This window comes from Mercurialis annua, linkage group LG4, assembly GCF_937616625.2.
Source record: "Mercurialis annua linkage group LG4, ddMerAnnu1.2, whole genome shotgun sequence".
NCBI classification, from domain to species: Eukaryota; Viridiplantae; Streptophyta; class Magnoliopsida; order Malpighiales; family Euphorbiaceae; genus Mercurialis; species Mercurialis annua.
In genome coordinates, this window is record NC_065573.1 from 41,614,853 (window position 1) to 41,641,156 (window position 26,304).

At 32.8% G+C, this 26,304-nt stretch overlaps 2 protein-coding genes and 1 long non-coding RNA gene across 4 annotated transcripts; 2 read left to right on the forward strand and 1 right to left on the reverse strand.

The window, feature by feature from the left end:
• Positions 1-3,645: 3,645 nt before the first annotated feature.
• LOC126676900 (uncharacterized) lies at positions 3,646-4,937 on the reverse strand. The gene is made up of 3 exons (XR_007640438.2): positions 4,594-4,937; positions 3,966-4,128; positions 3,646-3,876 (listed from the first exon to the last, which is right to left on the reverse strand). It is a non-coding gene; the product is annotated as an uncharacterized LOC126676900 (long non-coding RNA).
• A 289-nt stretch (positions 4,938-5,226) lies between these two features.
• On the forward strand, positions 5,227-18,509 carry LOC126676898 (uncharacterized). The gene is made up of 28 exons (XM_050371227.2): positions 5,227-5,463; positions 5,535-5,627; positions 5,710-5,870; positions 5,961-6,234; positions 6,315-6,382; positions 6,532-6,601; positions 6,710-7,075; positions 7,367-7,446; positions 7,555-7,606; positions 8,158-8,311; positions 8,441-8,528; positions 9,055-9,157; positions 9,288-9,378; positions 10,151-10,248; positions 10,997-11,179; positions 11,687-11,935; positions 13,196-13,291; positions 13,375-13,469; positions 13,569-13,632; positions 13,724-13,811; positions 15,043-15,116; positions 15,741-15,810; positions 15,919-15,986; positions 16,083-16,156; positions 16,522-16,628; positions 16,817-16,935; positions 17,207-17,284; positions 18,019-18,509. Exons 1-28 carry the CDS (start codon positions 5,311-5,313, stop codon positions 18,202-18,204), a joined length of 3,402 nt encoding a protein of 1,133 aa, XP_050227184.1. The 5' UTR covers positions 5,227-5,310; the 3' UTR covers positions 18,205-18,509.
• A 1,142-nt stretch (positions 18,510-19,651) lies between these two features.
• Positions 19,652-23,059, forward strand: LOC126678149 (uncharacterized). 2 transcript variants are annotated; one of them, XM_056105476.1, is made up of 9 exons: positions 19,652-20,186; positions 20,257-20,335; positions 20,427-20,626; positions 20,702-20,781; positions 21,479-21,569; positions 21,639-21,746; positions 21,941-22,044; positions 22,488-22,556; positions 22,659-22,792. In XM_056105476.1, exons 1-9 carry the CDS (start codon positions 19,968-19,970, stop codon positions 22,660-22,662), a joined length of 954 nt encoding a protein of 317 aa, XP_055961451.1. In that variant the 5' UTR covers positions 19,652-19,967; the 3' UTR covers positions 22,663-22,792. The 2 variants fall into 2 exon arrangements, with proteins under 2 accessions (XP_055961451.1, XP_050228995.1); XM_050373038.2 differs by having other exon boundaries at positions 19,659-20,186; positions 21,958-22,044; positions 22,659-23,059.
• Positions 23,060-26,304: the final 3,245 nt, after the last annotated feature.

A 26,304-nucleotide genomic window follows, 5' to 3' on the forward strand; every position in this document is an offset into this window, starting at 1 on the left:
TTTTTACAATTATTTTCCCCCCTTTATAAGGTACTAATCGAAATGATTCTATTTCTGATGGGTCTCACTACCTCTTATTTTTGATTTGTGTGTTTGTTCCTCATTTTTCTTTTTAGTGATCGACAAAGTAATATTGTTACTGTTGTATGCAGTGCACTAAATAATGTGATTATGTTGCATTTTGTGAGTTATTGGTAATGATAATCTTATATGTCTATTCATTTGAGTTAAAATAAAAAAGGTGCATGGAGTGGATAATGAGACCCGGAGTTTTGAAAACGTTACTTCCAGCTTTGTGAAAAAGACGATAGAGTCGGTTAAAGGTAAATTATTAAAATTTAGAGAAGAAAACAAAAGAAGAAATAGTTCCCGTCAAAGATATGAGATGTGTAATAGACAGGCCCACGAATTTGTGTTGTGTATAGTAGTCTTTTTTTTTATCTGGAAAAGGGAACACTTGTGAAATAAAATGAATTTACGACCATGTTGTCCAGTCACTTATGCCAAACTATAATTCGTTGCTTAGTGTGTAGTAGTTAATAAAGTATAGAAATGGAAATGATGGATAGGTTCACACAGCATAAGTCATCAAACGGGAAATGAAGACTGAGAAATGACTCGACAGAATACAATCCACTCAGGCATCCTTCATGCGCCCGCCCAATACGACTACTCGAAGTTTCATTTAATTTGATATGGAAGACAAGAATAGAGTTAGATAGTAAATTGCCTTGCAATAGAGGCAACTGAACAATGCATCCAAGCAATTGAAAATTATATGGTTGTATTGGTAAAGACAACTTGTTTTTCAGGAGGACCACTCCATGCCCATGCTTCTAACTTGTTAATGTGTCTGCTAAATTATTTACTCCCTCATTCAAATTGATAGATAGTTTAAGATAAATATAAATACTATTAAAATATTTAATTTAAAGTTAATTAATAAAAAATTACTTTCTTGTATTTCTTATTCCAAATTGATTGGTAGTTTATGATAAATATAAATATTAAAAGATTTAATTTTAAATTAATTAATAAAAAATATTACTCGCCTTTATTTAGTATAGACGCAAATATTTATTTTTTATAATTTTTTGGTTTATATGAAAATTAAAGATTTAAATAATAAAATGAAAGTAAATTATTTAGGAAAATAAAAATAAAAATAAAAATAGCATCTCTCAAGTTGGAATTGGGTGTGAATAATATGGAAAAAAGATAGAGAAAATAACAAAAATATTTAAAAAAAGAAAGAAAATAACAAAAATGCTAAGTTTATTGAAGAATTACATGAGCACCTAAAAAACCTAAAAGTTTACATTTAATACCTTTCCAATGAGGATGCAACACATGGCACATTCAAAACAAATAAAAAAAAATTTAAAACGTGTCAGAATGGGTCAAAAACGCGTCAGAAACGCGTCTGACATGCGTTTGACACGCGCGTCAGTCACGCGTCAGTTTGTCAAAATTATTCACATGTATCATTTATGTATCCGCGATGTATCGACAATGTATCAGAAACATATTTAATTATCATTTTCTCTTATTTCTAAAACAAATATACACACACACACACACACACACACACACACACACACACACACACACACACACACACATATTATTTATATTTATTATTTATGTGCCTATAGGGTGTATGTGCAACGTATTTTAAATTAAAAGAAGCTTGTATCACATACTTTAAAAATACATAAATTATGTTATAAAAGAGTATCTATAAAAAAGTGTTATATATATATACATATATATATACACACACACACTCTCATATTATTTATATGTATTAATAATGTGTTTTTAATGTGTATGCATAACATATTTTAAATTAAAGCTATATCTATCATATACTTTAATTGAAAATTCACGCATTAATAACATTTTAATTTGTTATTCGGTATAAACATCTTTATAATTTAGGTTTTTTGGTTGTATTTTTTTTATTCAGTTGCCTAACACTTAAAAATTATGTGTATTTTGTATGTATGTAGAAGATATTTCTAACATATTTTAAGCATTATTTTTTCCGATATATCTATCAAAATATATGATGTGTATCTGTAATATATCTAAAACATATATCATATTAAAAAAATATATGTTATATATATATATATATATATATATATATATCATGTATAAATTAAATATTAGAGATTTATCTAACAAATATAAGTAAGAAACATGTCAAAATACGTCTAATAAATTAATATATATTTAAAAATGTATACATTTGAGCTGTTTTTGATATGTATAATTTATTTATTAAAAATGTATCTAACAAATACATTCAAGTTACATTATACATTTCAGATACATGATATATACATCTCATTTTTTCAAGGTGTGGCTGAGTAAACTCAGTTTTCAAGTTCATAAAATGGCCAAGAAAAAGTGATGTTAAAAAGTTCTAACTATCGCTCAGATAAACATATCTTTATATCTTCAATTATTGAAAACCATGTACCAACAGTTACTCTACAACTATAATGATTCACTAGTTTAAAAATTGATCGATGTATCTATGATGTATCGATAATGTATTATTGATGTATATATGATGTATCAGTAATGTATCTACAATATACTGGTGGTACATCTATGACTTATCAGGTAATGTATTTATAATGTATCATTGATGTACCAAGATGAACTAATAACAATATAATGACGTTATAAAATTTATCACAAACTGAAGTTAAATTAAAAGATATATGTATATCACGTGCTTTAATAAAATTCACGCATCAAATAATATAAACAATTTTTTGATATGTTACTATTCACTATAAATTGAAACATAAAAACAATAAGTTGTGATTTTTCAACTCAACTTTTATCAATATAAACATTCTCACTTGAATTACAACCACTATTATCCATAATGTATCAGATACCGATCGATAATACTACATGTCAATATACACACATAAACATATATTAAAATAAAAAATATAGCTATAAACTATTTCTGATATGTACAAAGGATGTGTCGAATATGTATAGTATTTGTATTTGAGTTATATATTTAACGCATTCAATATATAACTTACGAGTAGTTGAAATTTATCTATAACATACATTAAAATAGAAAACATGTCATATGCTCTGTAAATTATGTAAATTATTTATCAATGATACGTATTAAGGATATATTTACCATATTTTAATTGTATATGAAATATGTATCTAAAAATACATCTAAAAGACATATATTTATATAATATATATTTAAATATTCTTTAAGCTGTTTCTGATATGTATTGATGACGCATCCGAGATGTATCAAAAATGTATAGGAGATAAATGTATCTCGAAGGTATTGAGGTACCAGCATTAACGAAAAGATGCATATTAAGAATCTATTTATCATGTATAAATTATATTTAAAAAATTTATCTAATAAATATATTTAAGTAACATGTCAAATACGTTTGATGAATTAATGTATATTTAAAATAAATGTCTTTGAGCTGCATCTGACATGTATCTGATATGTATAATATATGTATCTGAGATGTATCTCAAATACAGTCACATACTAATAATGAGCCCTATTGAAAAAATATATCTCAGACACATCTATACAACACATTTGATATATAATTTTATAATTATTTAAAATAAACAATATAAAAAATGATATATTCACATAAAAATATATAACTGATACATCTTCAATACATAAACAATGCATATCAAATATAATTTTAATAATACATTTATTATGGCCAATTCCGATTAGAAATCTCTAAAATTATCCCCTATTTGTTTGACTACAGCTCTTATCGATCGACAGCTTTCTCTCCACCAAATTCATCAAAGCAGACTGATTGCATTATGTCAATGGAAAACCTAAAAGAAAAGAAAAACAAAACATCCCTTAATGAAATGATGAACTATAAAAGAAGAAAGTAATTGGATCTAATGCAAGTCATACAAACCTCATAAACTCATGAGCATCATCCTGTTTTCCATTGCCAAGATTACCGCCAATATTAGACAAGCGCGACAGAATACTCATTGGCAAAAAGGGCTGCATACTTTTGCTTGCTCTTTCAACATGCACTTGAAATTCACATAAGAAGCACTAATTATTACATCTACCTGAAAAACCAAATTTTAAAAAATGAGAAATTGTTGAGCTTCCTCCATCAAAAGAAAACATATAAATAATAAAAAAAATTAATATCCAAATTTGCATTCTCTATGATGGCCTTTCTCTAGCAAGTAGGCAGTAAGAGGCCGTGTGAACGCGAGATATAGCATACCATATTGGCAAAGCAGTTGTCCATAAAATGTAGAATTAAATAAAAGAATCCAAAAAAATATAAGTGGTAACATTCCATAACTCATTTGTTTTCTATATTAAGCGAAACAGAAGGAAAAGATCAATAAGTATACTCCAGCTAAAAGACCACAAGGAGGGAATGATTCCTTGTCCTAGTTGTAAAGCTTAATGAATTCATATGCTGAAGTTGTAAAGTATAAATATACAATCCGAAGAACCAATTAAGTAATGCCATCTGAAGCACATAAAACAATAACAATAATGACAAAACCCATCTATACCTCTCTCGGCTTCTTTAAGAACTTAAAGGCTCCACGGGAAGGAACAAGCGCAATACCAAAGAAAACTATTTCGCCCACAACACTTGAAGCTTTAAATCCAAAAAATTTTCTCGGATCTCAAAAAAATCAATAAATCTCATATCATTCCCTAACACTAGCTGCTCCTTCTTCTGCACTCCATCAATAATTGCACGCCATCCTTCAGAAAGTTAGAAAGAGATGGAACGAGAGAAGAAAAACGAGGAAGGAGAAACGGGAGAGTGAGAAGGACAAAGATGAGCAGAGGAATGGGCGGAGAGGGTAGAGTGAGTAGAGGAAAAAGAGGAGAAAAAATAGAAATAAAAGTGACAGGTGTAGGTTAGGGATGATCCACGATCCTTTTTAGCTCATAAAAGTAAAGAAAAAAATAGCATTGATGAAAGAATATAGAAGCCTTAGTATTTTTAAAAGAAAAGCCCGCATTTGGCCCGGTTCTGTAATTTTCTCAAAAAGATAATTGGGAGTTGTGGTACTCAATTTCAATAAAGCCCAAATAGAAAGACAGACTAGGAAAAGCGCAGCCCAGCGTGAATATTGGGCTGAAAAGGTGCCGGGCCAATTCAAATTTGAAAGAGAAAGACAGGTGAGAGAAACAGAAATATGTGAAGAGTGGAGTGCAGGGCATTCGGGTATAGTTCCTCCAACTGAATATGATTTGATCTGAGTCTGAGCTCTTTTATGGCATCAATGAGGACATGGAGGACAGCTTTTCTAACGCTGAGGGACGAAACCCTAACAGCAGCTTCTCCTGTTCCACAGCTTCTCCATGATCTCATTTTTTCTCATTCCCACTCTTTAATCTCTGCTGCTTCCCACCTGCCTCCGCATGAGGTAATCTTTTTCACATGCTTTCTTCTACTCATACTCATACAGACTAACCAATCTCTGCTTCTTCTTATTAGGTTACTTCCGATTTACTATTCCTCTTGGATTTGGCTGCTCATTCTGCCCAGCATCCAAATTTTGATTCTCTTTTTACTCAAACTGCTCTCTTGGTACCCCTACTCTTTTCCCTTCTCTCTCTCTCTTTAATTTCATCTCTTTTTCTTGCTCATTCGCCTACTTTTAATTCTTCAGATGCATGAACTATGTCAATCTCAAGGTCTTCCTATTCAATTCATCTCATCTTCTTGGATTCTTTTCCTGAATTCCCTTTCCACCATCCTCCAAACCTTTCTCCGCAATAATGCAACTGCATCCACCGTTAAACCTGCCGTCCAGTCCATTCAAACCCTAAGGTTACTTACTCTTTCTTTTCTCTTCCAAATTATTACTCACTGCTCTCTTTAAAATTAATCCATACACATTTTATTTTTTTCTCTCTCCAGGCAACTTGTCAACCTTCATCACCCTAAGTTTTCTCTGTCAGATAATCTTCAGCTGCTGAAATTTCTTCTTCCAATAGTTGAGCTCTCATATGTACACTTGGTTTACTCATCTACTGCAAGTGCGCCCCAAAAGCCTGCTGCACCTACTGCAAAGAGCTTGTCTAAATATACTAGCTTTTGGGAGCTTCATACTGATACATTTGCTATGTTAGGTGAAACTTTTATGAGGGTTGGGTCTTCTGTTCCTGCAGACATTTGGCAATCTACAATCGAGGTATAATGTATTTGCATACTCTTGTTCCATTTCATTACTAGTACTTTATAACATAATAAGCAATTTATCTTTGTCCTCAGGCTCTTAGGAAAGTGATGGATGCTTTGGCCTTAAAAAGCTTGCTTGTTGAAGATGTCATTATGTCCAGGTGCCCTTTTTATAATATTCACAATCGGTCAATCTGATCAAGTTCTCAAACACAAGCACACCACCCACACCCGTGTGGTCGACATGATTGTTTTGATCATTTCACAGTACAAGTGTTGACCTTTAAATGTGTTGGTGCTTCTACTGCAGGTTTTATGCATCTCTTCTTAATAGTCTACACTTGGTTCTTGTGAATCCTAAAGCTTCCCTTCTTGACCATGTATGTTATTTTTATTATGTTTCCATTCATTTACGCATTGTGATCTTTTAACTTTTGCTACATGTATGTACTTATATACATTTGTTTATTTTATTTGACTGTTTTTAGGTCTCTGGTTTTGTGACCACACTCCGCATGTTCTTTATTTATGGGCTTACCATCAAACAACTATATATATTACCCGCTTGTCATCTCAAGGAGAAGGACATTAGTACAATGCATCTTAAGTTGACAGTAGAAGAACCTACAAGAAAAGATCGTGCTCCATATAGGCCTCCACACTTACGCCAAAAAGACAGTTTAATTATGAAGCAGCCGAAAGCTCGGGATTCTTTGAGCTTCTCAGATCATGAATCTTCCACTGCTGAGAGTATGTCATCAGATTCAGACTGCAGTGACAGTGATGGAGCAGCAAAAGAGACCGATAGTATTCAGAGCTCTAAGGTTCGAGTTGCTGCAATTGTTTGCATACAGGTAAGCATCTCCACTGGTACTATTATGAGTCTTTTTGCAACTTTTTGTTTGGGAAGAGACTTTCAACACTGTATTTATATCTCCCCTTGTACTAGTAAGGTAAATTTCCATAAATACATCATATCATTTGCCTTATTTCAATGTGAATCACTTATGGTGGTGGCCTCTGTTTGGTATATAATCCACTTTGTTTTCTTATGCCCAACTAGCTACTTCAAAATCTATCCATAAGAAGTAATTACAAGTAGCATTGCTAAATTTGACTTAATTATTTTTGTTATGCTGGGTAAGGACCTTTGTCAAGCTGATCCCAAATCATTTACGACTCAGTGGACAATGCTTTTGCCAACCAATGATGTTCTGCAACCAAGGTTATTTCTACCTAATCAATGTGACCCTGAACATTTTTGTTCTTTTCTTCTATACGAACTTCTCTTATTCTCTTGCTTTCTCCCATCATTTCTCACTCTTGTTTGCAGGAAGTCTGAGGCTACTCTGATGACATGTTTGCTATTTGATCCTCATTTAAAGGTACTGTATTTTACCCCTTTCTTGTGTTTTTCATGCAGATTACAATTTGTCCGTCTTGTGATAGGGATCGGAAAGAACTGTCCTTTACCTTACTATGTCGTGCATGAAAACAAACGAGAGAAAATAAGAAAGAATGCTTTCATTCCTATGAGATCCTTAAGGTTTCGTCCCCTTCTTGGAAGATTTGGGAGGAAAGGAGTTGGCTTTTTTCTTTTCTTATTTAGCTACTTTTAACCTTATTTTTTGTTTTTGAGCCGTTTGGGTTAATAATTCTAACTACTATTTCTTTCCCTGCTGTCCCATCAATAACAAAATCAAACAAGGAATTTATTCTCATATTCAGTCTCTTTGATAGCCAGAAATGAAGATGCAAATTGTGTTCTTTGCTTCTGAAGATCTTTTTGTGCATTTCAACATCTTCCTTCCTTCTTCCCATTCAAGCTGATTGTTGATATTTATATGTCCTTGTTTTTTTCTAATGAAAGAAATATGTTTTCACTTGTTTGTTGCGTTGGTGCTTCTGATTTGTTCTTCTGGTGTGTGATATCCAGGTGCGAATTGCCTCTGCTTCTACTCTGGCAGTTATGCTGGATGGGCCTTCATCTGTTTTTCTGCAGGTAGCAGAGTATAACGAAACAAGTAGATGGGGATCTTTTATGGCCCTTTCAAGTTCCCTTGGGAGAATACTAATGCAACTTCATATTGGTAGCTGAAAGCAATTTTGCTATTAATTTCAGTTACCTTGATGCAATTATGCCCGATGATTGCATAATTGTTATGTTTTGCTGCTGACTTGTTTGTGAACTGCGTGTGCTATTCCGCCTTATATTGTAGGTATACTATACCTGATCCAGCATGAAACTTGCAGTAGAATGCTGCCGTCCTTCTTCAAGATTCTCATGCTTTTGATGTCATCTACACCGTAAGAGCCCCCTTCAGAGTTATCTCGTAGTTTGTAAATTCTGATGCTATGTTGATTCTAGTGAACTTCACATGGAAATGGAACTACTCTTTTCTTTTCTTTATGCGAAAGAGTTCTTGTCTGCATTCAATTTTTTAATTTTTTAATTGCATAAGTCAAGAGTGTTTGAGGTGTTACACCATGTCAATCTGTTGTTGGTAGTCAAATTATTATGTTGTTGGTTGCTATTACTGGAAGCATTACTCACACTATTGTGATTTTAATAGATATCATTTGGGTTGAGGCACCATGCCTTGTGTTACTTGTTGTAGCAATGTAGGAGTATTAAGATACTAACTTTGTAGGTTCACTTTATTTGAAGTGTCTCGACTTATATGTATTGTCAAATGTGAACAAGTGTTGGTGGGGTCAGATCTATGATTTAGTTTTTTTAAATATGGTTTTCCTTCATTATTCTTCTTGGAAAAACTGTAGATATACTCATGCTACTTGTTGTTCTTGTGGGTGATCATCGAGCATAGTACAGATATTCAAGAATGCCTGGAGAGTTGTTGCCGACAGTAATTACATCTTTGTTGTCAAGGACTGATAAGGGATTCCCTTTTAGAAGTGATCAAACTGCTTTGTTGGTTAGTGTTGCTTATATTTGATGTATGGAGCTGTTATTGGTTTCCTTCGTATTTTGTGGAGGCTAGGAGTATTGTTGAAGCAGATTGCTTGACTGTGATGCCCATACCATATTTTTACATCATTCTGCAGGCTACTGCTATTAATTGCTTGACAGCAGCTCTTTCTACATTACCTCCATCACCACATGTCAAACAAATGCTAGTAGAAGAAACGTCAACAGGTTGGATTTACTATGATATGTTAATAAGTCTTACACCGATATGTGCTCTTTATCATAGGGCTTAGAATCGTTCAATCACTGCTTCCCTTTTACTGTCAAGTGATTGAAGATGTGTTTGTCGTGCTCCTAATATTAAATGCACGAAACTGATAAAATGTATAGGCTGCTCCTCGAGGCCTTAAAAATTAGAAAAATTAGCTGTAAATTGTACTCATATAATTTTTTTTTCTTGAAGCTCAAACTTAACTCTTTATGTGGCTTGTTTGTATGAATGCCTTGTAAAAGAATAGCATGTTATTGTTATGTGCCTTAGCTTATGATATAGTCACAGGTCTAGACACGATTGAATTTGTCTTCAAATCTATCTTTTATGAATTTAATCTGACTGACTCGTCTTTGACAGAGCCCCTTTCTAAGACTTATTTTTGAAAGAACAAAAGTTACGTTTTATTATTTCATAAGGCCTATTTATAGGCCACATAAGAGAGGAAAAGACATCCTAAATAAGAGACTCCTATTTAGGATTAACTACTTTAATAGAAGTAATAAAGAAATAAAACACTTAATGATGAAACATTGTTGCTCTAGATTTCTTCCTATATTGTTGCTCTAGATTTCTTCCTGTAATAGTGTTGACCAATAAAAGCATCTGTATCAGTTATTTTCTCTTCCTCCTGTTTAAGTTGGATATTCTACACATTTATTTGTTTTTCAATTGTTTTTCTGCTTTATCTAATTTGAACTTATAAATCTATTTGAAGCCATTTTCCAGGTGTTGATGTGGCAGAGAAGAGGTCTGGTGTTCTTTCTACACTATTGCATTATTCCAACCACCCAACCAACTCAGCAATATGTTTTGAAGGCCTCCAGGTAATGAAATAAATTTAGATGCATTTGATACATGTTACTGAATTTCTTTTAAAAGAAAATAGCAGTATGGCTGGCTAAGCTAGCAAGCAGTTCCCGAACTCTCTTTTAACTGTCTGTGATTTTAAGACAAGTAACAGATTATTGTGCTGTGCCTGATCAAATTTAATTTATAAGTAAAGGCTCTTTAGTCTAAACCCTAAAGAAGAATAGGATCTCTAACCTGGCCTGAAACTGGAGAAGAGGTACATTTTCCAAGTGATCTTGAAATTGTTATTGCTGGACGTCAACATGGCTCTCAAACGTACTTAAGCATGGGTGTCATTCTCAAATGAGTAATTTTGCTTGTGGATTTGCAGATATTTTTCCCATTAGTGGATCTAATTAAGGTCGTATCATATCTTAGAAGAGGATGGTTCAAGAAGAATTACAGATATAGAAAATTGTGAAGAGCAAATCAGGGATAAAAAAGAAGTTGCAAAATCATAGGGGAATTTAATGATAGGATCTATGCTGCGCATTTTACAGGCGTTTAGCCAACTAAAAGATAGGAATTAAATACACAAATTCGAGTATGAAAATGCACACCTTGTTAATACTAGTATCAAATGTCTGACAAAATACTAGTAATATCTAAATATTCTAAGAATTAAAATGTAGATAATCCCATGGCCCTAGGAATCACATCCTAGACGTTTGATTACAGTTTTGTTATTCTCCATCAATTACATTACAAAACTTTGTGTTGCAGGCACTTAGAGCTGTGATACACAATTATCCGAACATAGCATTTGCATGTTGGGAACAAGTTATACTAGTCCTTTCCAAAAAAATGAGGGTTGCCGTCTCAGAAGCTCCTGTACGGGCAGGGAAAGGGCATGTGGGAGACAATGTTGGTTTTACTGGTGAAAAAGTTCTGACAGCAGCTATTAAGGTAGAAAATGTTTCATCTATTCAGTTAATTTCTTCACGCATGAGTCAACTTCTGCATGTTAATCTATTTTTATTTAATTCAAGTTTTGTTATGAATATGTACTAAGATTATGCACTAGTAGAAGCATATATACGCCTTTGATCTACATTATATGAAAACTTTTGTTCAAAGAGAAAGACAGAAGATTAATATTACCTTTCTTTTTATTAGTAACTTCTATCACATTTACTTCTTGGGTTTGATGGGGGAAATCCATAACAACAGCCAAGGTAGATATCCATGACAATTCCCAGCTTCAAATTGCAACTATATAAGTTTGGTTATTACTGCATAAATCACCTACACATAAGATAAGAATTCTTAGAATTGTATTACCTGCCATACTTAAATAAATTGGAAAAGTGCTTATATATGAAAAGTATAACTGTTGGCCTATTCAGTGTTATTTTTTAGCCTGGATTGATGCTCTGTGGTTAAGAGGATGGCTTCTTCTTTTATCCTGTTCAGGTTCTAGATGTATGTCTTCGTGCAACATCTGGATTTAAAGGAACTGAAGATCTAGATGACAAATTATTGGATAACCCATTTACAGCTGATTGCATAAGGACAAAGAAAGTATCATCCGCTCCGTCATATGAACCAGAGAGTACAGAAGATATTAAGGAAGAACTTCAAGTCTTTGAGCCAGGGTGTCAGTGTTGGTCTGAGACATTAGAGAAGCATATACCTCCGATGCTGCAGCATCCTTCTTTCTTGGTTGGTTTATATTATTTTGCTTATTTTTTTTTACCAATTTGAGTTCCTGGTATGTTGTCTTTGAAAGATGTCTTCTTCCTATAGAAACCTTAAAATTGCTGCACCTTTATCTAAGTAAAGGTTTCAAATTCGGACTCACCGCCAGTTAGACTGTGAAACTTGGAAACCAAGGAAAGTGCCCCTTGGAATTTTGTTTTGAAATTTGGATCAACAAATTCAACCTAATCAGATACCCAGTGGTCATGGATTAAGCAATTTGGATGCAATTTCTCTATTTTACCTTTTTCGAAAAGCTCGACAATGTTTTAAGTTTTGAACGTTGAGTGGGTATTTTTATATTTGTGAATTAATTTTAGTGGTTCAGCTGCTTTGTTTTTATGAGCACTTTGTCTGTTAGATCTGCTAACCACCAAGCACTAAGGCAGCAAACTATATATAGTTTTTTTCCTAAATTATTGCTAAGATTGTCTTTAGGCAACTCCAGGACTTTCTTCCAATCAGGTGTTTCTCTAATAATTTTCTTCAGTTACTTGTTTCCGTGCTTAGGTCCATTTTGTCTCCATTAACTTATCCATTTGCATCCTGTTATGGTTTCTGGTTGTTCAAGTCTTTTCTATAATTGTTTCTTTCATTATGATTTATTGTCTCTTTGAAATTCAAAGTAGTTGTCTTGCTATTGGGTTTATTTGACATGTTTCTCTTACACTTTACTAATTTGATATGTTATGTATACTTTTCAATTTATTGAATTCATATAGTTAAAATTTCGCCTGTTCAAGCTCAGCTGAACCTTTGATCTGTGATTTCCATTTATCAGTAGAAGTCGTCCCAGTGTTAAAACCCGTAGATGTGGCACCTATATAGTTCTATTATACTTAGTTATGGTAATTTTTAGATACCATGTCCACATATGATTATTTTCATCTTTTCTGCATCCCTTATCCTTCACTTGGTTAGTCATTTACTCTAAGTCTTTAACCATTCGAGGTTTATCTGCTTGAAAGTTGAGATTCCTTCTGCATCTTTAGAGTTGAAGAAAGATGAAATATGGGAGCTATGGCGATGATAGCTTGCTTTAAAAATAAGTATAAAATGACAGCTATTGCAAGAGAAAATCACCTTGTGAACTTGTGATTTAAATTAGGCGGAATGGAAGTTCTTGCATTTATCATGACAAGTAATTAAGTAGGAAATGCACTTGGCATATATATATATATAAACTATGTTACTCACTTTTCATTATCTTTTTGCATATGAAAGGTGAGAACCGCATCATTGACCTGTTTTGCGGGTATTACATCTTCCGTGTTCATATCCCTTGCAAAGGAGAGACAAGAGTTTGTTATTTCTTGTTTGGTAAGTATTCTAAGTGATCATATATATTTTATTCCTGGTAGTTAATTTGGTACAGTATGTTTACACCTCAAAAATCTTTATAGATCAATGCTGCCGTGCATGACGGTGTTCCTTCAGTTCGGTCAGCCACTTGTCGAGCTATTGGTGTGGTATCTTGTTTTCCACAAGTTTCTCACAGGTGATAAAATGTTTTTGATTGACATAAATTTTTGTATCATTGCCAGTTCATTCAGGTCTAAGATTGCAATTAAAAAATGTTTTAACTTATACCATTCAGTGCAGAGATTCTTGTCAAGTTTATCCATGCTGTTGAGATAAATACTCGTGATCCCTTGGTTTCGGTAACTTACCATGCCTTTTTGTTCCTATTGTTTTTGGCATCTATCTGTATTAAAGCGGGTTAAACTCTCGGCTGAAAACTCCTAACTGCAGGTCCGAATAACAGCCTCTTGGGCTTTGGCAAACATCTGTGGTTCTCTGCAACATTGTATTGATGATTTTCCTGTGGAGAAATATGCTGGTGGGTTTTCGGTTATCAGAATGCCATTTTATTTTAATCTATGGTAAAGACCTATAAGTCAAAATGATCCGAATATTGGTGAGTTTTGTCGATATTTGACAATTTTAAATCATGTTAGAAGATTAGTTGCAATAATGGCATGTGGCACTATATTTATTTAGACTTTGAGATGATTAAATTTGGTAGAGAAAAGTTATTTTTTTTCTCATTTTGACAATGTCAGCTAATTTAATTAAGGCTTATCCCCTTAAAATCCCCCCACCTTTTGCCTTCAATTTGTTTGCACCCTCACATTGTAAAACCACCAAATATACCCAAATTACGACCTTTCACTTTCAATTGCACCCTCAAGCATTAAATTGACCTCTTTTCACTTGAAAAATGTTCAAATCAATACTTTAAACTTTAGCATATATTTTAAAATAGGACTTAATATTTTATTTAAAACAAAAATAAACCTATTTTTCAAGTGAAAAGAGATCAATTTAATGCTTGAGGGTGGAATTGAAAGTGAAAGGTCGTAATTTGGGTATATTTGGTGGTTTTGCAATATGAGGGTGCAAACGAATTGGAGGTAAAAGGTGAGGGGTTTTTAAGGGGAGAAGCCTTTAATTAAAAGTGCTACTGAATATTTTATTTATTTTTTAAAATCTATAAACATTTACAATTTTATTTCAGAAGAATATTTTATTATAATTTACTAAGAACGCTGGTAACGTAATGTAACCTACAAACTGATCTACTTCCTTTAAAAAGTTTATATACCAATATGTAAGCAAAGTTGATTCAACTGTAAGTCCGTATGATTGTGATTTAAAAAGTTTAAATGTACTTTTCAATATTTTAGTTCTTTGAGCTGATAATAAACAAAATTATTTCAATGATAATCCAAAGGGATACCTGAATTAAAAATTTATAGGATATTAAAACGCTTAACAATTAGCTAAAATTCGTAAAAAACTAAAAAGGCTTGAATTTTTCTTTTAATCTGCTTTATATATCTATTTGTGGATTAATATTTAATTCACATCTGTAATGCCAAATTCAAATTTGACTGATATTTGTAATTGACTGAATCTATGACAAATTGTATCATTTGGGTTAGAATAGCCAAAAATAAAAGGATGACAAAAATTAGCATATCTCGCTACAGTTAGATTTTTTTACCATTAGACCTATGATAAAAGTATGATAGATTTTCATTTTCAAGTTTCCTTCTCATACTTTATAGATTTAAATGGGAACCTTCAAGTTATGGAATTCTTAGCTGAGTGTGCTTTGCAACTCACGAAAGATGGTGACAAGGTATGATTGATCAACTATGTTATCTCCATAAAATTCTCAAGTTTCTAGGTTTTTATTTTCTGATAATAAAAATCATAACCATATGAGTTATAGGATTTCTGATATCCCTATTGTTTATGATCAGCTAGGAAAGTGCGTGTGTCTGTGTACCTACTACCTATTTATAATTCTCATTCTCTTTTAGAGGGTGTTATGTAAAAGCAACTAACCATCCTAGTTATTTCTTGGTAATGAGCTTTGGATATAACGTTTGTCGGAGGCATGTGAAAGAATCTGTGTTTTGTGGATGGATAAGATTCATGAGCTTATTGTGTGAGTAAAATATATGTAAATGAGTAACGTCTTGCATAAAACATGTTTCTTGTCAGAGAAATGTTATCGGGGTGTTTATTGTTCGGTGATCACACAGGTTTTGTACTATAGTGTTCCATTTATAGGAATTTCTTTCCCTTCCATCATTACTATAATTTGTTAGATGTTTCGTCTTGTGTTTATTTGTTCTTCATTGGCGGCACTCGGCATAAGGGTTCAAAATTTGTTTATGAATTTTCATTGTTAATTTTTTATTCCTTGGATATATATACACTTATTAAATCCTTTGCGTTCTTTACTTCTTGTCATCAGGTTAAATCAAATGCTGTAAGAGCTCTGGGAAATCTTTCAAGATTTGTCAGAGTCGCTTCTGTTACACAAGGTAAGCCTGTAGATTTTCTCAATTATCAAATTACTCAGGTTGAGCCAGAAGGTATGATATTTTGATGTGGTAAGGATACATATTTACATAATTGTCAAACTTGCTCAGGAGATTCTCATCTTCTGGAGAGAATGGTTCAAGCGTTCCTTTCTTGTGTCACGACTGGGAATGTCAAGGTATTATTTTCTCACCACTTAATTGTATTGGAAATTTTACCCAACTTTCCCAGTTTGCTAGTGGTCTATACTGAAGCTCTTACATACATTTAACAGGTTCAGTGGAATGTATGTCACGCACTGAGCAACCTATTTTTAAATGAGACATTAAGACTGCAAGATATGGATTGGTATGGTGATCTAAAAACAAGACTTCTCCATTTGTTCCCGATTCCTGGATCTGCAAAGTTCAATAGTAACCTAATAGTCTACTACTTGCTATATTTAGATTCTTCTTTTCCAATCTCGTGTAGTTTCCTGATCTGATTTAATTTAATCAGCAAAAGCCTCCATGTTTTGTTCTCTTGCGGTGCTAGTTCTCTTGTAGGTCTCATGATGATATTTCTGGTTCAACAATTATTTTATAATTTGCATGCCAGCATGATGATGGTGTTTTAAAAAGCTAGCCAGCAGTTTGGATTTTGGAAATCATTTTTCATCTATTTATTGATTAAATCTTGATTCTTTATAATTTTGTGCGCATGTATGTTTTCAGGTCTCCCTCTGTGTTCAGTATTCTTCTACTGTTACTACGTGATTCGTCAAATTTTAAGATCAGGATACAAGCTGCCGCTGCTTTGGCTGTACCAGCTTCTGTACTGGGTGGGTGGTGATCTTTACCCTATGGTGATCAAGATGAATATGATATGATCACTCTAGTGCCACAGAACAATGATTTTGTTGACTTTTCATGTTATATACCTTCTAAGCGAACCAAAGATTGTGCTTGGAATACTGTAATGCCTCTTATTAAATACTGACCAGGCGGCTTATCTGTCATATTTATGCAGATTATGGCGAATCCTTCTCAGATGTTGTTCAAGGTTTGGAGCATGTAGTTGAAAATCTAGGATCAGACAAAATATCAACACCATCAAGTTTCAAATACAGGGTTGTGCTTGAGAAGCAGGTCAAGTTCCTGTCTATTCCTGAAGCATTCAGAATCATATTCTATAAAGAGTAAACATTTGTATGAATTTTAGAAGTGATTAAAGGTGGTTGTTTTAATTTTTTAGTTTTTGTTATTGTGGGAAATCCTTTGATTTTTTTTAAGATGGCTGGTCTCTGATGTCCTGATCTACCCTTTCTTGTTGAGTAGTATTAGATTAAGACATTTGTATAAATTGACATCAATCTTCTTTTTGCTCACGTTTGTTTACATTATTATTTGCATTTCGCAGGTAACATCAACCCTGTTGCATGTCCTTAGCCTTGCTTCAAGCACTGATCATCAATCCCTGAAAGATTTTATTGTGAAGGTAAACATTTTTTATCTGCAATTTTTGGAAAATGATATCAAAATTATGCTAGGATATTGTGCTTTCTGCAGATGAGTTTCCTTTGGATGTGCTGCAGCCATTAGGGCTATGCATACTTTTCTTGGTGTGGTTCGGAAGTGAATGATAAAACCAATAACAACTGAACCGAATTTAGGGGAAAAAATTCGTTCAGTTTTCGGTTAATACTGAAATAGAAAAACATTCTCTCTCTTCTAAAATTTTAAAGATAAAAAAGAATTAAACAAAGAAAGCAAAAAGATTTTAAATTTAGAAATTAAATCTAAGTTAAAACTGTAATGTTTTATAAATTTTAGCATTTAAATCCGTAAGAAAAGAGTATTAACTTTTGAAAAATAATAGTATTATTTTAAAAATTGTGATAGATTTACATAGTTCGGTTTTTGGTTTTTCAGTCTTTTAAAATTTAAAATCAAATTGAATCAATTTTAAAATAAATTATAATATATAAACCAAAACGATAGTTTTCGGTTTGGTTTTTCAAAGAATTTGATGCGGTGCACACCCCGGGCAGTCATCGTGGAGTGAAGAGGAAATGCGGGGAGCAGGCAGGGGGGAGGGGGGAGAAAGAAAGAGGGGGGATAATTCATTGTTATTTTACATTGTGTTTGAAGTATCTTTTTTTTTTTAATCTTATTGAAATATCTCAAGTTCCAGCTAAATTTATAGCCATCGTCTATCTTTGTCCCCTGCAGAAAGCCCCATTTCTGGAGGAGTGGTTAAAGAATGTATGCTTGTCATTAGGGGATACAAGTGGCAGAAACTCCGTCGAAAACCTAAAGAAACAAGTGATATCCAGGGCAATACATTCATTGATAAAAGTGTTTGAGAGCAAGAATCATCACGCAATTGCACATAAATTTGAGAAGCTGGATAAGTAAGTTGGTGCACTGATCGATAGAAATCATTGTCGGCGTTTTTGGACTAAATAAACTGGCAGCGGGTGATTATGTTAAACTTCATTCCACTTTTGGTTGCTGATTGTAGATTGAAACATGTGATGCTTATTATAAAAGGAATGGATGTTTTAGTTTATAGTAAAGTATGAGTTGGCTTGTCCATTACTTAGTAAGAGTTGAGAGATCCATCCTACAATTAAAGCTTCTTTATCTTTTTGACTGACTTGAAGTTGTATTATTGTATCAAGGAATAATGGTCTTTAATTTCATTCTTTCTATTTATATTATTTTGAACAGAAGAAATGCCATCAACTAAAATGTGCTAAAATGCTAGTATTAGAAACACTCATAACAAATTATCCAAATTATCAATAAAAATTTAATAAAATGATATCAATATTCAACCATCTATAAAATGTACTTCCTTATTTATTATTTAATCTAAAATTTCTTAATGTCAAAGTACAAAATAAAATAATATATGCATGTTACTATACTTTTTGTCTACTTAAAACTTTGTTAGTTTCACTATTAGATAAGAGTGATAATAATTTATCCAATAATAATAAATAAACCAAGTAAGATAAACTCTCTAAAAAATAAAACAATTGTAGAAGCATCATATATATATTTGCACTATTCAGTTATAATTTTGATTCTTCAATAACATACTTATTTGATATGGTCTGTTATGATTATAAATATGAATTTCAATCTGACATATAAAATCACATCAAGTAATTTTTTGATAATATTCGAGTAAAAATATTAACGATCAACAAATAATTTATAATTAGAATTTGAAAATCTTAGATCCTTCCACTATTTTAATTTATATATATAACACGCATCCAATTTGATCAAATAACATGTGGTCGTTCAAAATTAGTTTTAATATGGATTAGTAGTAATTATATGTATATAACACGCATCCAATTTGAAGTTCAAACACACAATATTTTATAATTTAAGTATTTTTAAAATTTTGCTAATTAGCAGTTGTATTATTTATTAAACACGTGCTAATCTAATTAATTTTGAGGACTAAAATTTATTGTAAGTTTATTTAACATAAAAATAAATTTAGAGTTAGAATAAAATTTGTTTTATATTTCATTAAAATAAAATTGTATTAAATTAATTTTTAATAATGAACCAATTTGATTAAATTTAATCATGGAAAAGGAGAGATAGGGAAGTGAATAATTAATAAATGAATAAAGATTCAATCCAGGTCTCGAGTTTGTATTTCGTGATAAGTAAGTATTTTTTTAGTTAATTAGATCTTCAAATTTGTTTTTTCGGGGTCATTTTAAGCAATTTATAACTTTACCAGTGAATTAGGTTCCCAAACTCTCTTAATTACACAAATTTGAAAATTTAATTGATCCAAAATAAATAAAATATATTTATTTGATCGGAGAGAGGGGCTTGTTAATTGATGAAGGAAAGTAGAAATGGGGGAATATGAGTTGAATATTGAGATTTGGGGAAAAGTAGTGAATTAAATGAAAAGTATGGGGGTGATAGTAATTATCCAAGGAAAGGGATTGAAGCAGGAGATGGAGGTTGAGACCACATAAAATCGTGAGTCGGCCGCAGAGAGAGGTTAGATAATCGAAAAGACAAGGAAAGCTCACATACACAGAGAGCTGTGCCGTTTTTATTTAATGAAATAGAAAAGAGAAGCCCATTCTGAGTTCTGAGTTCTGAGTTCTGAGTTTGGTTTGGATCAAATAAGGGAGATGGAGTCATCGTCGTCGTTGTCGACGGTGGAAGAGGAGGTGGGAAGAGTGGTGGAGCAGGCGAAGCAGCTGCAAGAATCAGCGGCATCTCTGATTGCTAGCTCATCTAACGAAGAGCAATCGCTCCGGCAGAGAGCTCTGCTGCTGGATTCTTCTATCCGTAGATGCCGTTCCCTTCTTCTCCACTCTACTAACCTCGACACCAACCTTTCTCACAAGGTGAAATCACCTCTCTCTACTGGTCTTAATTTTATTATTTCATTTTTATTAATCAATTCAATCGCAGCAGCTCGAAGAAGATTTGGAGAGAGCCAGATGTGTGCTGGTCGATGGAGATGCCTCTGCTTTTCTTCCTAATAAACCTCACGGTATCTTTGTTTCATGGAATAACTATACTTGGCTCCTTTGCTTAGGTTCATGTCCAAAGCCTATAAATTGATGTAAATGAATGAATTGCAGGCAGGGTGCTGAGAATGTTCCTGGGGCCAATTAATGTGCGCGCCTCTCGCAAAGACGTGCAATTGAAGGTGAAAGAGGAGTACAACAGTTACAGAGACAGAACTGCGCTTCTCTTCCTTCTATTTCCATCTCTTCTCCTTATTCTCCGATCTTCCCTCTGGAACGGTTGTTTGCCCACCTTCCCCGTCCAACTCTACCAGGTAGCTCCCTTTCTCTTCTCATTTTCATTACTAACTTTCACTCATTTTCATCTCACTCTCTTCCTTTCCTTTCAGGCGTGGCTTTTGTTCCTCTACACTGGCCTGGCCTTACGTGAAAATATTCTTAGAGCCAATGGAAGTGATATTCGTTCTTGGTATATTCTGCTTCTCTCCATTCCTATCAACTTTACTTGTTACTTTCACTTCATTGCCATATATTTTACTTAGCTGTTCTATCAAAACCCTTCTTTCCCACTTTTATCAAACACATACACATTGCTTTTGCTATATGCATACCACAGCATTGCCAAAACTGCATCCAATTCTTTCTTTGTTTTTTCAAAAACTCTGTTTTTTTTCTTCATCTCTTGCATTTTACTATCTTTATTACTTATATTTTTCTGCTCAATATGCTGGCAAACATTTTGAGATGCTAAGGTCATGATTCTATGTTTTTAAATTTATTTTGGTTCTTGTCATTACATATGCGTATGTAGGTACAGATACATGCATGTAGTGCATAAAAAGCATTTAAAACACAAATCACATTTTTTGATTTAGTGGGTATTCTTCTTGTTTGCAGTTTCCATTTAGAATGTCATGTTAGGATACAGCTCAACACTAAAATGTTTTTCATGTCTGGTTTTAGTGAGATTATAGGCTAGTGATTATGCCTACGGTTTTATGATTATCTTCTTTTATTTTATGTTGCTTTTTTCCTTTTCATGTTTGTCAATCTTATTACAATTACTATCCTGCATTTCATGATGAAGTTGATTGACAAAAATATAATGTCTACATAAAGAAGAGTAGTAAGGTTTAGAACTTGAGATACTTTACCCGCTTTTGCAGGTGGATATATCATCACTACTGTGCTATGATTATGGCTCTTGTTAGTCTCACATGGGAGATTAAAGGACAACCGAATTGTGCCCAGAAGCAGGTTACATGCACTATCTGCTAGTTGAATTTGCGCTTTACACGATTATTGACAACTTAAAAAATTGTGCAGAGAGGGGTTCAGCTTTTCTTGCAATGGGCTATGATGCAAGGAGTTGCAATGCTTCTACAGAACAGATATCAACGTCAAAGACTTTATACTCGTATTGCGTTGGGAAAGGTTCCACTTTTCAAATTATTTTATGCGCTGCAAAGTCTATTAATTTTTTTTTGTATTTGATGGCCTACTTAGGCTTTGATTTTTTCTTTTAATCAATTGCATCTTGCATAGCAACAGCCATATGGAATTGCGTTGTGCAGGATTTTGATTACAGTAACTTACATACTAAAAGGAAATGGCTAACTCAATTTCAGTTTCATTCTTATTATAGGCTAAGAGAATGGATGTTGTCTGGGGTGAAACAGCTGGAGTGGATGGCCAATTGTGGATTTTGTGCCCAATTCTATTCGTTTTGCAGGTGATTCAAGCTGCCTTTTACTGCTTCTAAGATCGATAGATGTAAAGTTCATTTATGTTTATACTATTTTATTAAAGCCTAATTATGTGGTTTCATTTTGCTGGTAAAAAATATTTGTTCCTACAATAATATTTATATGCTCTATATATTGTCTATGACATTCCACATTTTGAAATTTGAAAATGAAAAATCTGAGATTATGCCCGGGAATTAATGAAGCAAAGAATGGATATTTGAGTCTTTGTTGCTGCAGTCAAACTTCAGAATAAAAGATCTATATAAACATTTCAACAAAAATCTATTTAACATTATTTTCCCACAGAACATGTGAGGTTTAATTGATGTTCTCTTCCTTTGATAAGCTTGATGCAAACTTGAGGAGGTTGGTTATTTTGTTTCTTTGGTTGTATGTAATCTTATTATTTTTGTCTACTCTTTGATAGGGTTTTGAGGCATATGTTGGACTACAGCTGCTCAGGACTGCATTTGCAAGGGTTGTCACCGAATGGCAGGTAAGAATACACTGTTTTGTCCTCCTTTTTGGGGTTTCTGAAGTTTGTTTTCTATTATGACTGTAGCAGCATGCATTTCTTGAATAATGCTGTTTCTGGCAGGTAATATTCTGTGGGATACTTTTGGTTTTTATGGCGGCGGGGAACTTCTTTAATACAGTGCAGACGCTAATGGCAAAGTCGAGATTTAAGGCAAAAATGAAAAGAAGCAAGAGCAAGCAGGAATTGGATTGAGTAAGGCAATTCCTAATTGTCAGGATCAAATTTTTGGATTTTCTGTTGAGAAAGTTTTGTTAGGTTGCATTTGGGCCATTGCAAAAAATTTGATGATAATGCTGTTCATTTCTGGCGTCCCATCCTCCTGATCTGATCATTTAGCTAGCTTGGCGTCAGTAGAATTGTGTTAATAATATGCAAATTAACGTTTCAGTATAACAGTGCATTTTTCTCTCTTGGGTGATGATTTTACTTTTATAAATGCGACAAGTTTAAGTTTTTTGCAAGATGTTTTACATTTCCACCTAGGGGCGTGAATTCGGTTTTTCGGTTCTCAAGAATTTGAAAAGCTCAAAACTTTGACAAAAAAATCGGTTCGCTTTTAGCGAAATAGGAAAAGGATATATCTTTTTTAAAATTTTACTCAAAAAATAAAAATAAAATGAAAAAAATTGAAAGATTGAATTAAAAAAATCAAAGTTAATGCCAAATTATAATGTCTTATATGCTATAGTAAAATGGTTTTTTTTTAATAATAGTAATTTCAAAAGAAAATTGGGTTTTTGTTTTTCGGTTTTCTAAAACTTAAAACTGAATTGAATGTATGAAAAAATCACAACTTTAAAATTGAACCGGCTATTTTGGTTGGATGTTTGGTTTAGTTTTTTGCACATCCCTATTTGGCTAATAATCACCCATGGCACCTCAACTTTAGGGGTACGGGCGCTAAACCCCCTAATGTTTAAAAACGGGCGCTAAACCCCCTGAACTTTGAGGCGGCGTTCACTAAACCCCTTTTGGACGAAATATGACCAAAATACCCCTGGCGCCGTTTTTTTGGTCAACTGACTTTTTTTCAAAAAAAATCTGACATTGTCACATCAGCTACCACGTCAATAAAATACCTTAAAAATTTCAAACACCCAAAATACCCCTAATTTGATTTAGAAAAAGACAAAAAAATAAATCAACCCAATCTAAATCAAAAGATTAACTCAACACCCGACCGGACCACACCGAAAAATTTTTCCGGTCATCTTCTCCGTTGAAGATGACCGGAAAAATTTTCCGGTCATCTTCCGGATCTGTTCCTCAAGAGGAACAGATCTGTCGCCGGATCTGTTCCTCATCGTCGTCTGTTCCTCAGTGAGGAACGATCTGTTCCTCAGTTGAGGAATAGATCCCGGCGGCGGCGGTGGTTATGGTGGCGGCGGCGGCGGCGGTTGTGGTGGCGGTTCGGGTGAAAGTGGTTTGGTTGGATGTCATTGGGTTGATTTGATTGGGTTGGGTGTTTTAGGGGTATTTTATGTGTTTTAATTTTTTAGGGTAGTTTGGTGACGTGGCAGCTGACGTGGCGCCACTATTTATTTATTTATTTTTTGAAAAAAAGTCAGTTGACCAAAAAAACGGCGCCAGGGGTATTTTGGTCATATTTCGTCCAAAAGGGGTTTAGTGAGCGCCGCCTCAAAGTTCAGGGGGTTTAGCGCCCGTTTTTAAACATCAGGGGGTTTAGCGCCCGTACCCCTAAAGTTGAGGCGACATGGGTGATTATTAGCCTCCCTATTTCCACCAAAGAAATTCGTCTTTTGGTACTAGACCTGTTCACGGGATTGGGTACCCGCCCAAACCCGTCAGATCCCGATATTTAGGGCCGGGCTTGGATAATGATTTTTTGTCTCAAGCCCGGTTCGAGTCCGAGTGCGAAGAAAGCCGCTATTTTATAGGCGGGTCGAACTTTTATTTTTATAGATATTGCATAAGTCCGTCCAAACCATTAGGAACAGATTTAGGTAGGAAATACAAAGTCCGAGTCAGGCTCGAGCCTTGCTTGAACTTGTATAAAAAAATTAGAGGAAATTACGCCATTTACCGAAAAAAATAAAAATAATTATAAAACTACATATTGGCTTTTTTCATTTACAAAAATATTAATAATATTTACAAATGTACAAAAAAATAAAAAAAATATCAAACATACGGTGTATACTGTGGGTATAATGTCAGTATACTAATAAACTAACATTATATCAACAGTATACCAAAATTATACCAACATTATACATACTGAGATTTTATTAATATTAAATAAAAATTTACCAAAATTACATCAAATCGTATATTAAAAATTAAACTAATAATATACCAAAATTATACCAACAGTATACCAAGAGTGAACACATCAAAATATACTGAATTTTTATTATTACATCAACATTACACCACATCGCATACTAAATATTAACCGAACAATATACTAAATTATACCAACAATATACAAATTCTCTAGTTCATTACCAACTATAGTGAAAAATAGATATAAAAATAATTATACAATTTTATCAACTAGAAAATATATATAAAAATTTATAATCAATATACCAAAAATATACTGAAATTATACCAATAATAAACCAAATATTATTTTTAAATTATCTGATTTATAGTTTTAATATTCCAAAATTATACCATAATTATACCGACATTATACAAATCGTACTTTTGTAATTAATTTTCATTTTTTGGTACTTTTGTAATTAATTTTAAATCAGTCGTATTTTTGTAAATAAAAAAAATTTACAGGTACTTTTGTAAATATTTATAAAATTTTAGGTACTTTTGTCATCGTCCCTAAAAATTAAAATGTCCAACTGGCCCGGGCCGAGCTTGGCCCATGAACAAGTCTTGATGCCCGTAACAAAATCGTCCCTTTGTCTCTAGCAGGAACGGTAACGGGTATCCTATTCTCATGTGTTTTTCTTGGTACTCTAGTTTAATAGAGTTGTCCTTTTTTATTTTATTTTTTACTTCAAAACCCTTGCTCAATTTTAGCAAATAATAATTCTTGAAATTAATTTTATTTATATTACTCTTATTTAATATCTCTAGTCCCAAAATGATAATTCATTTGAAATTTTGGACAAATATAAAATGTGGTTAAATTTGTTATTTTATCTAAGTTTTTATTATCGTTCTTTAACAATTTTTAAAAGGTTTAATGGCGAAAAAGCCAAATATTTACGACTTGTTACAATTTAAGTCAAACCTTTTAATTTTTGTAATAATAGCCAAATTGCATCTTGTTGTTGCGATACTAGCTCTTTTTATGTTTTTGAATTTTTTGCCACTTCTTGTGACTTTTAGTATATTATTATTCATGAAAAAATTATAATAACTTAATATTTTAATTGAAAACAACAAGTTTGACCACCAATTTGACTATTATTGCAACAAAAAAATGCAATTTGACTGTTATTACAAAAATTAGAAGATTTGGTTTAAATTGTAACAAGTCGTAAATGTTTGGTTTTTTTTTTACCGTTAGACCTTTTTAAAACTTTCGCATTACGTGCTATGCACGTGGCTCGTAACGTAACTCGTCAATGTACATATTAGTAAATTTATTATAATTTTATCAATTTTTTATTTATAATTAATATTAAATTACTTAATAATTTTTGTAAACGTAAATATAATATATTCGGTTATTAAATTTTTTTCCATACTGAATTTATTCTTTATTTGGTTTTATAAT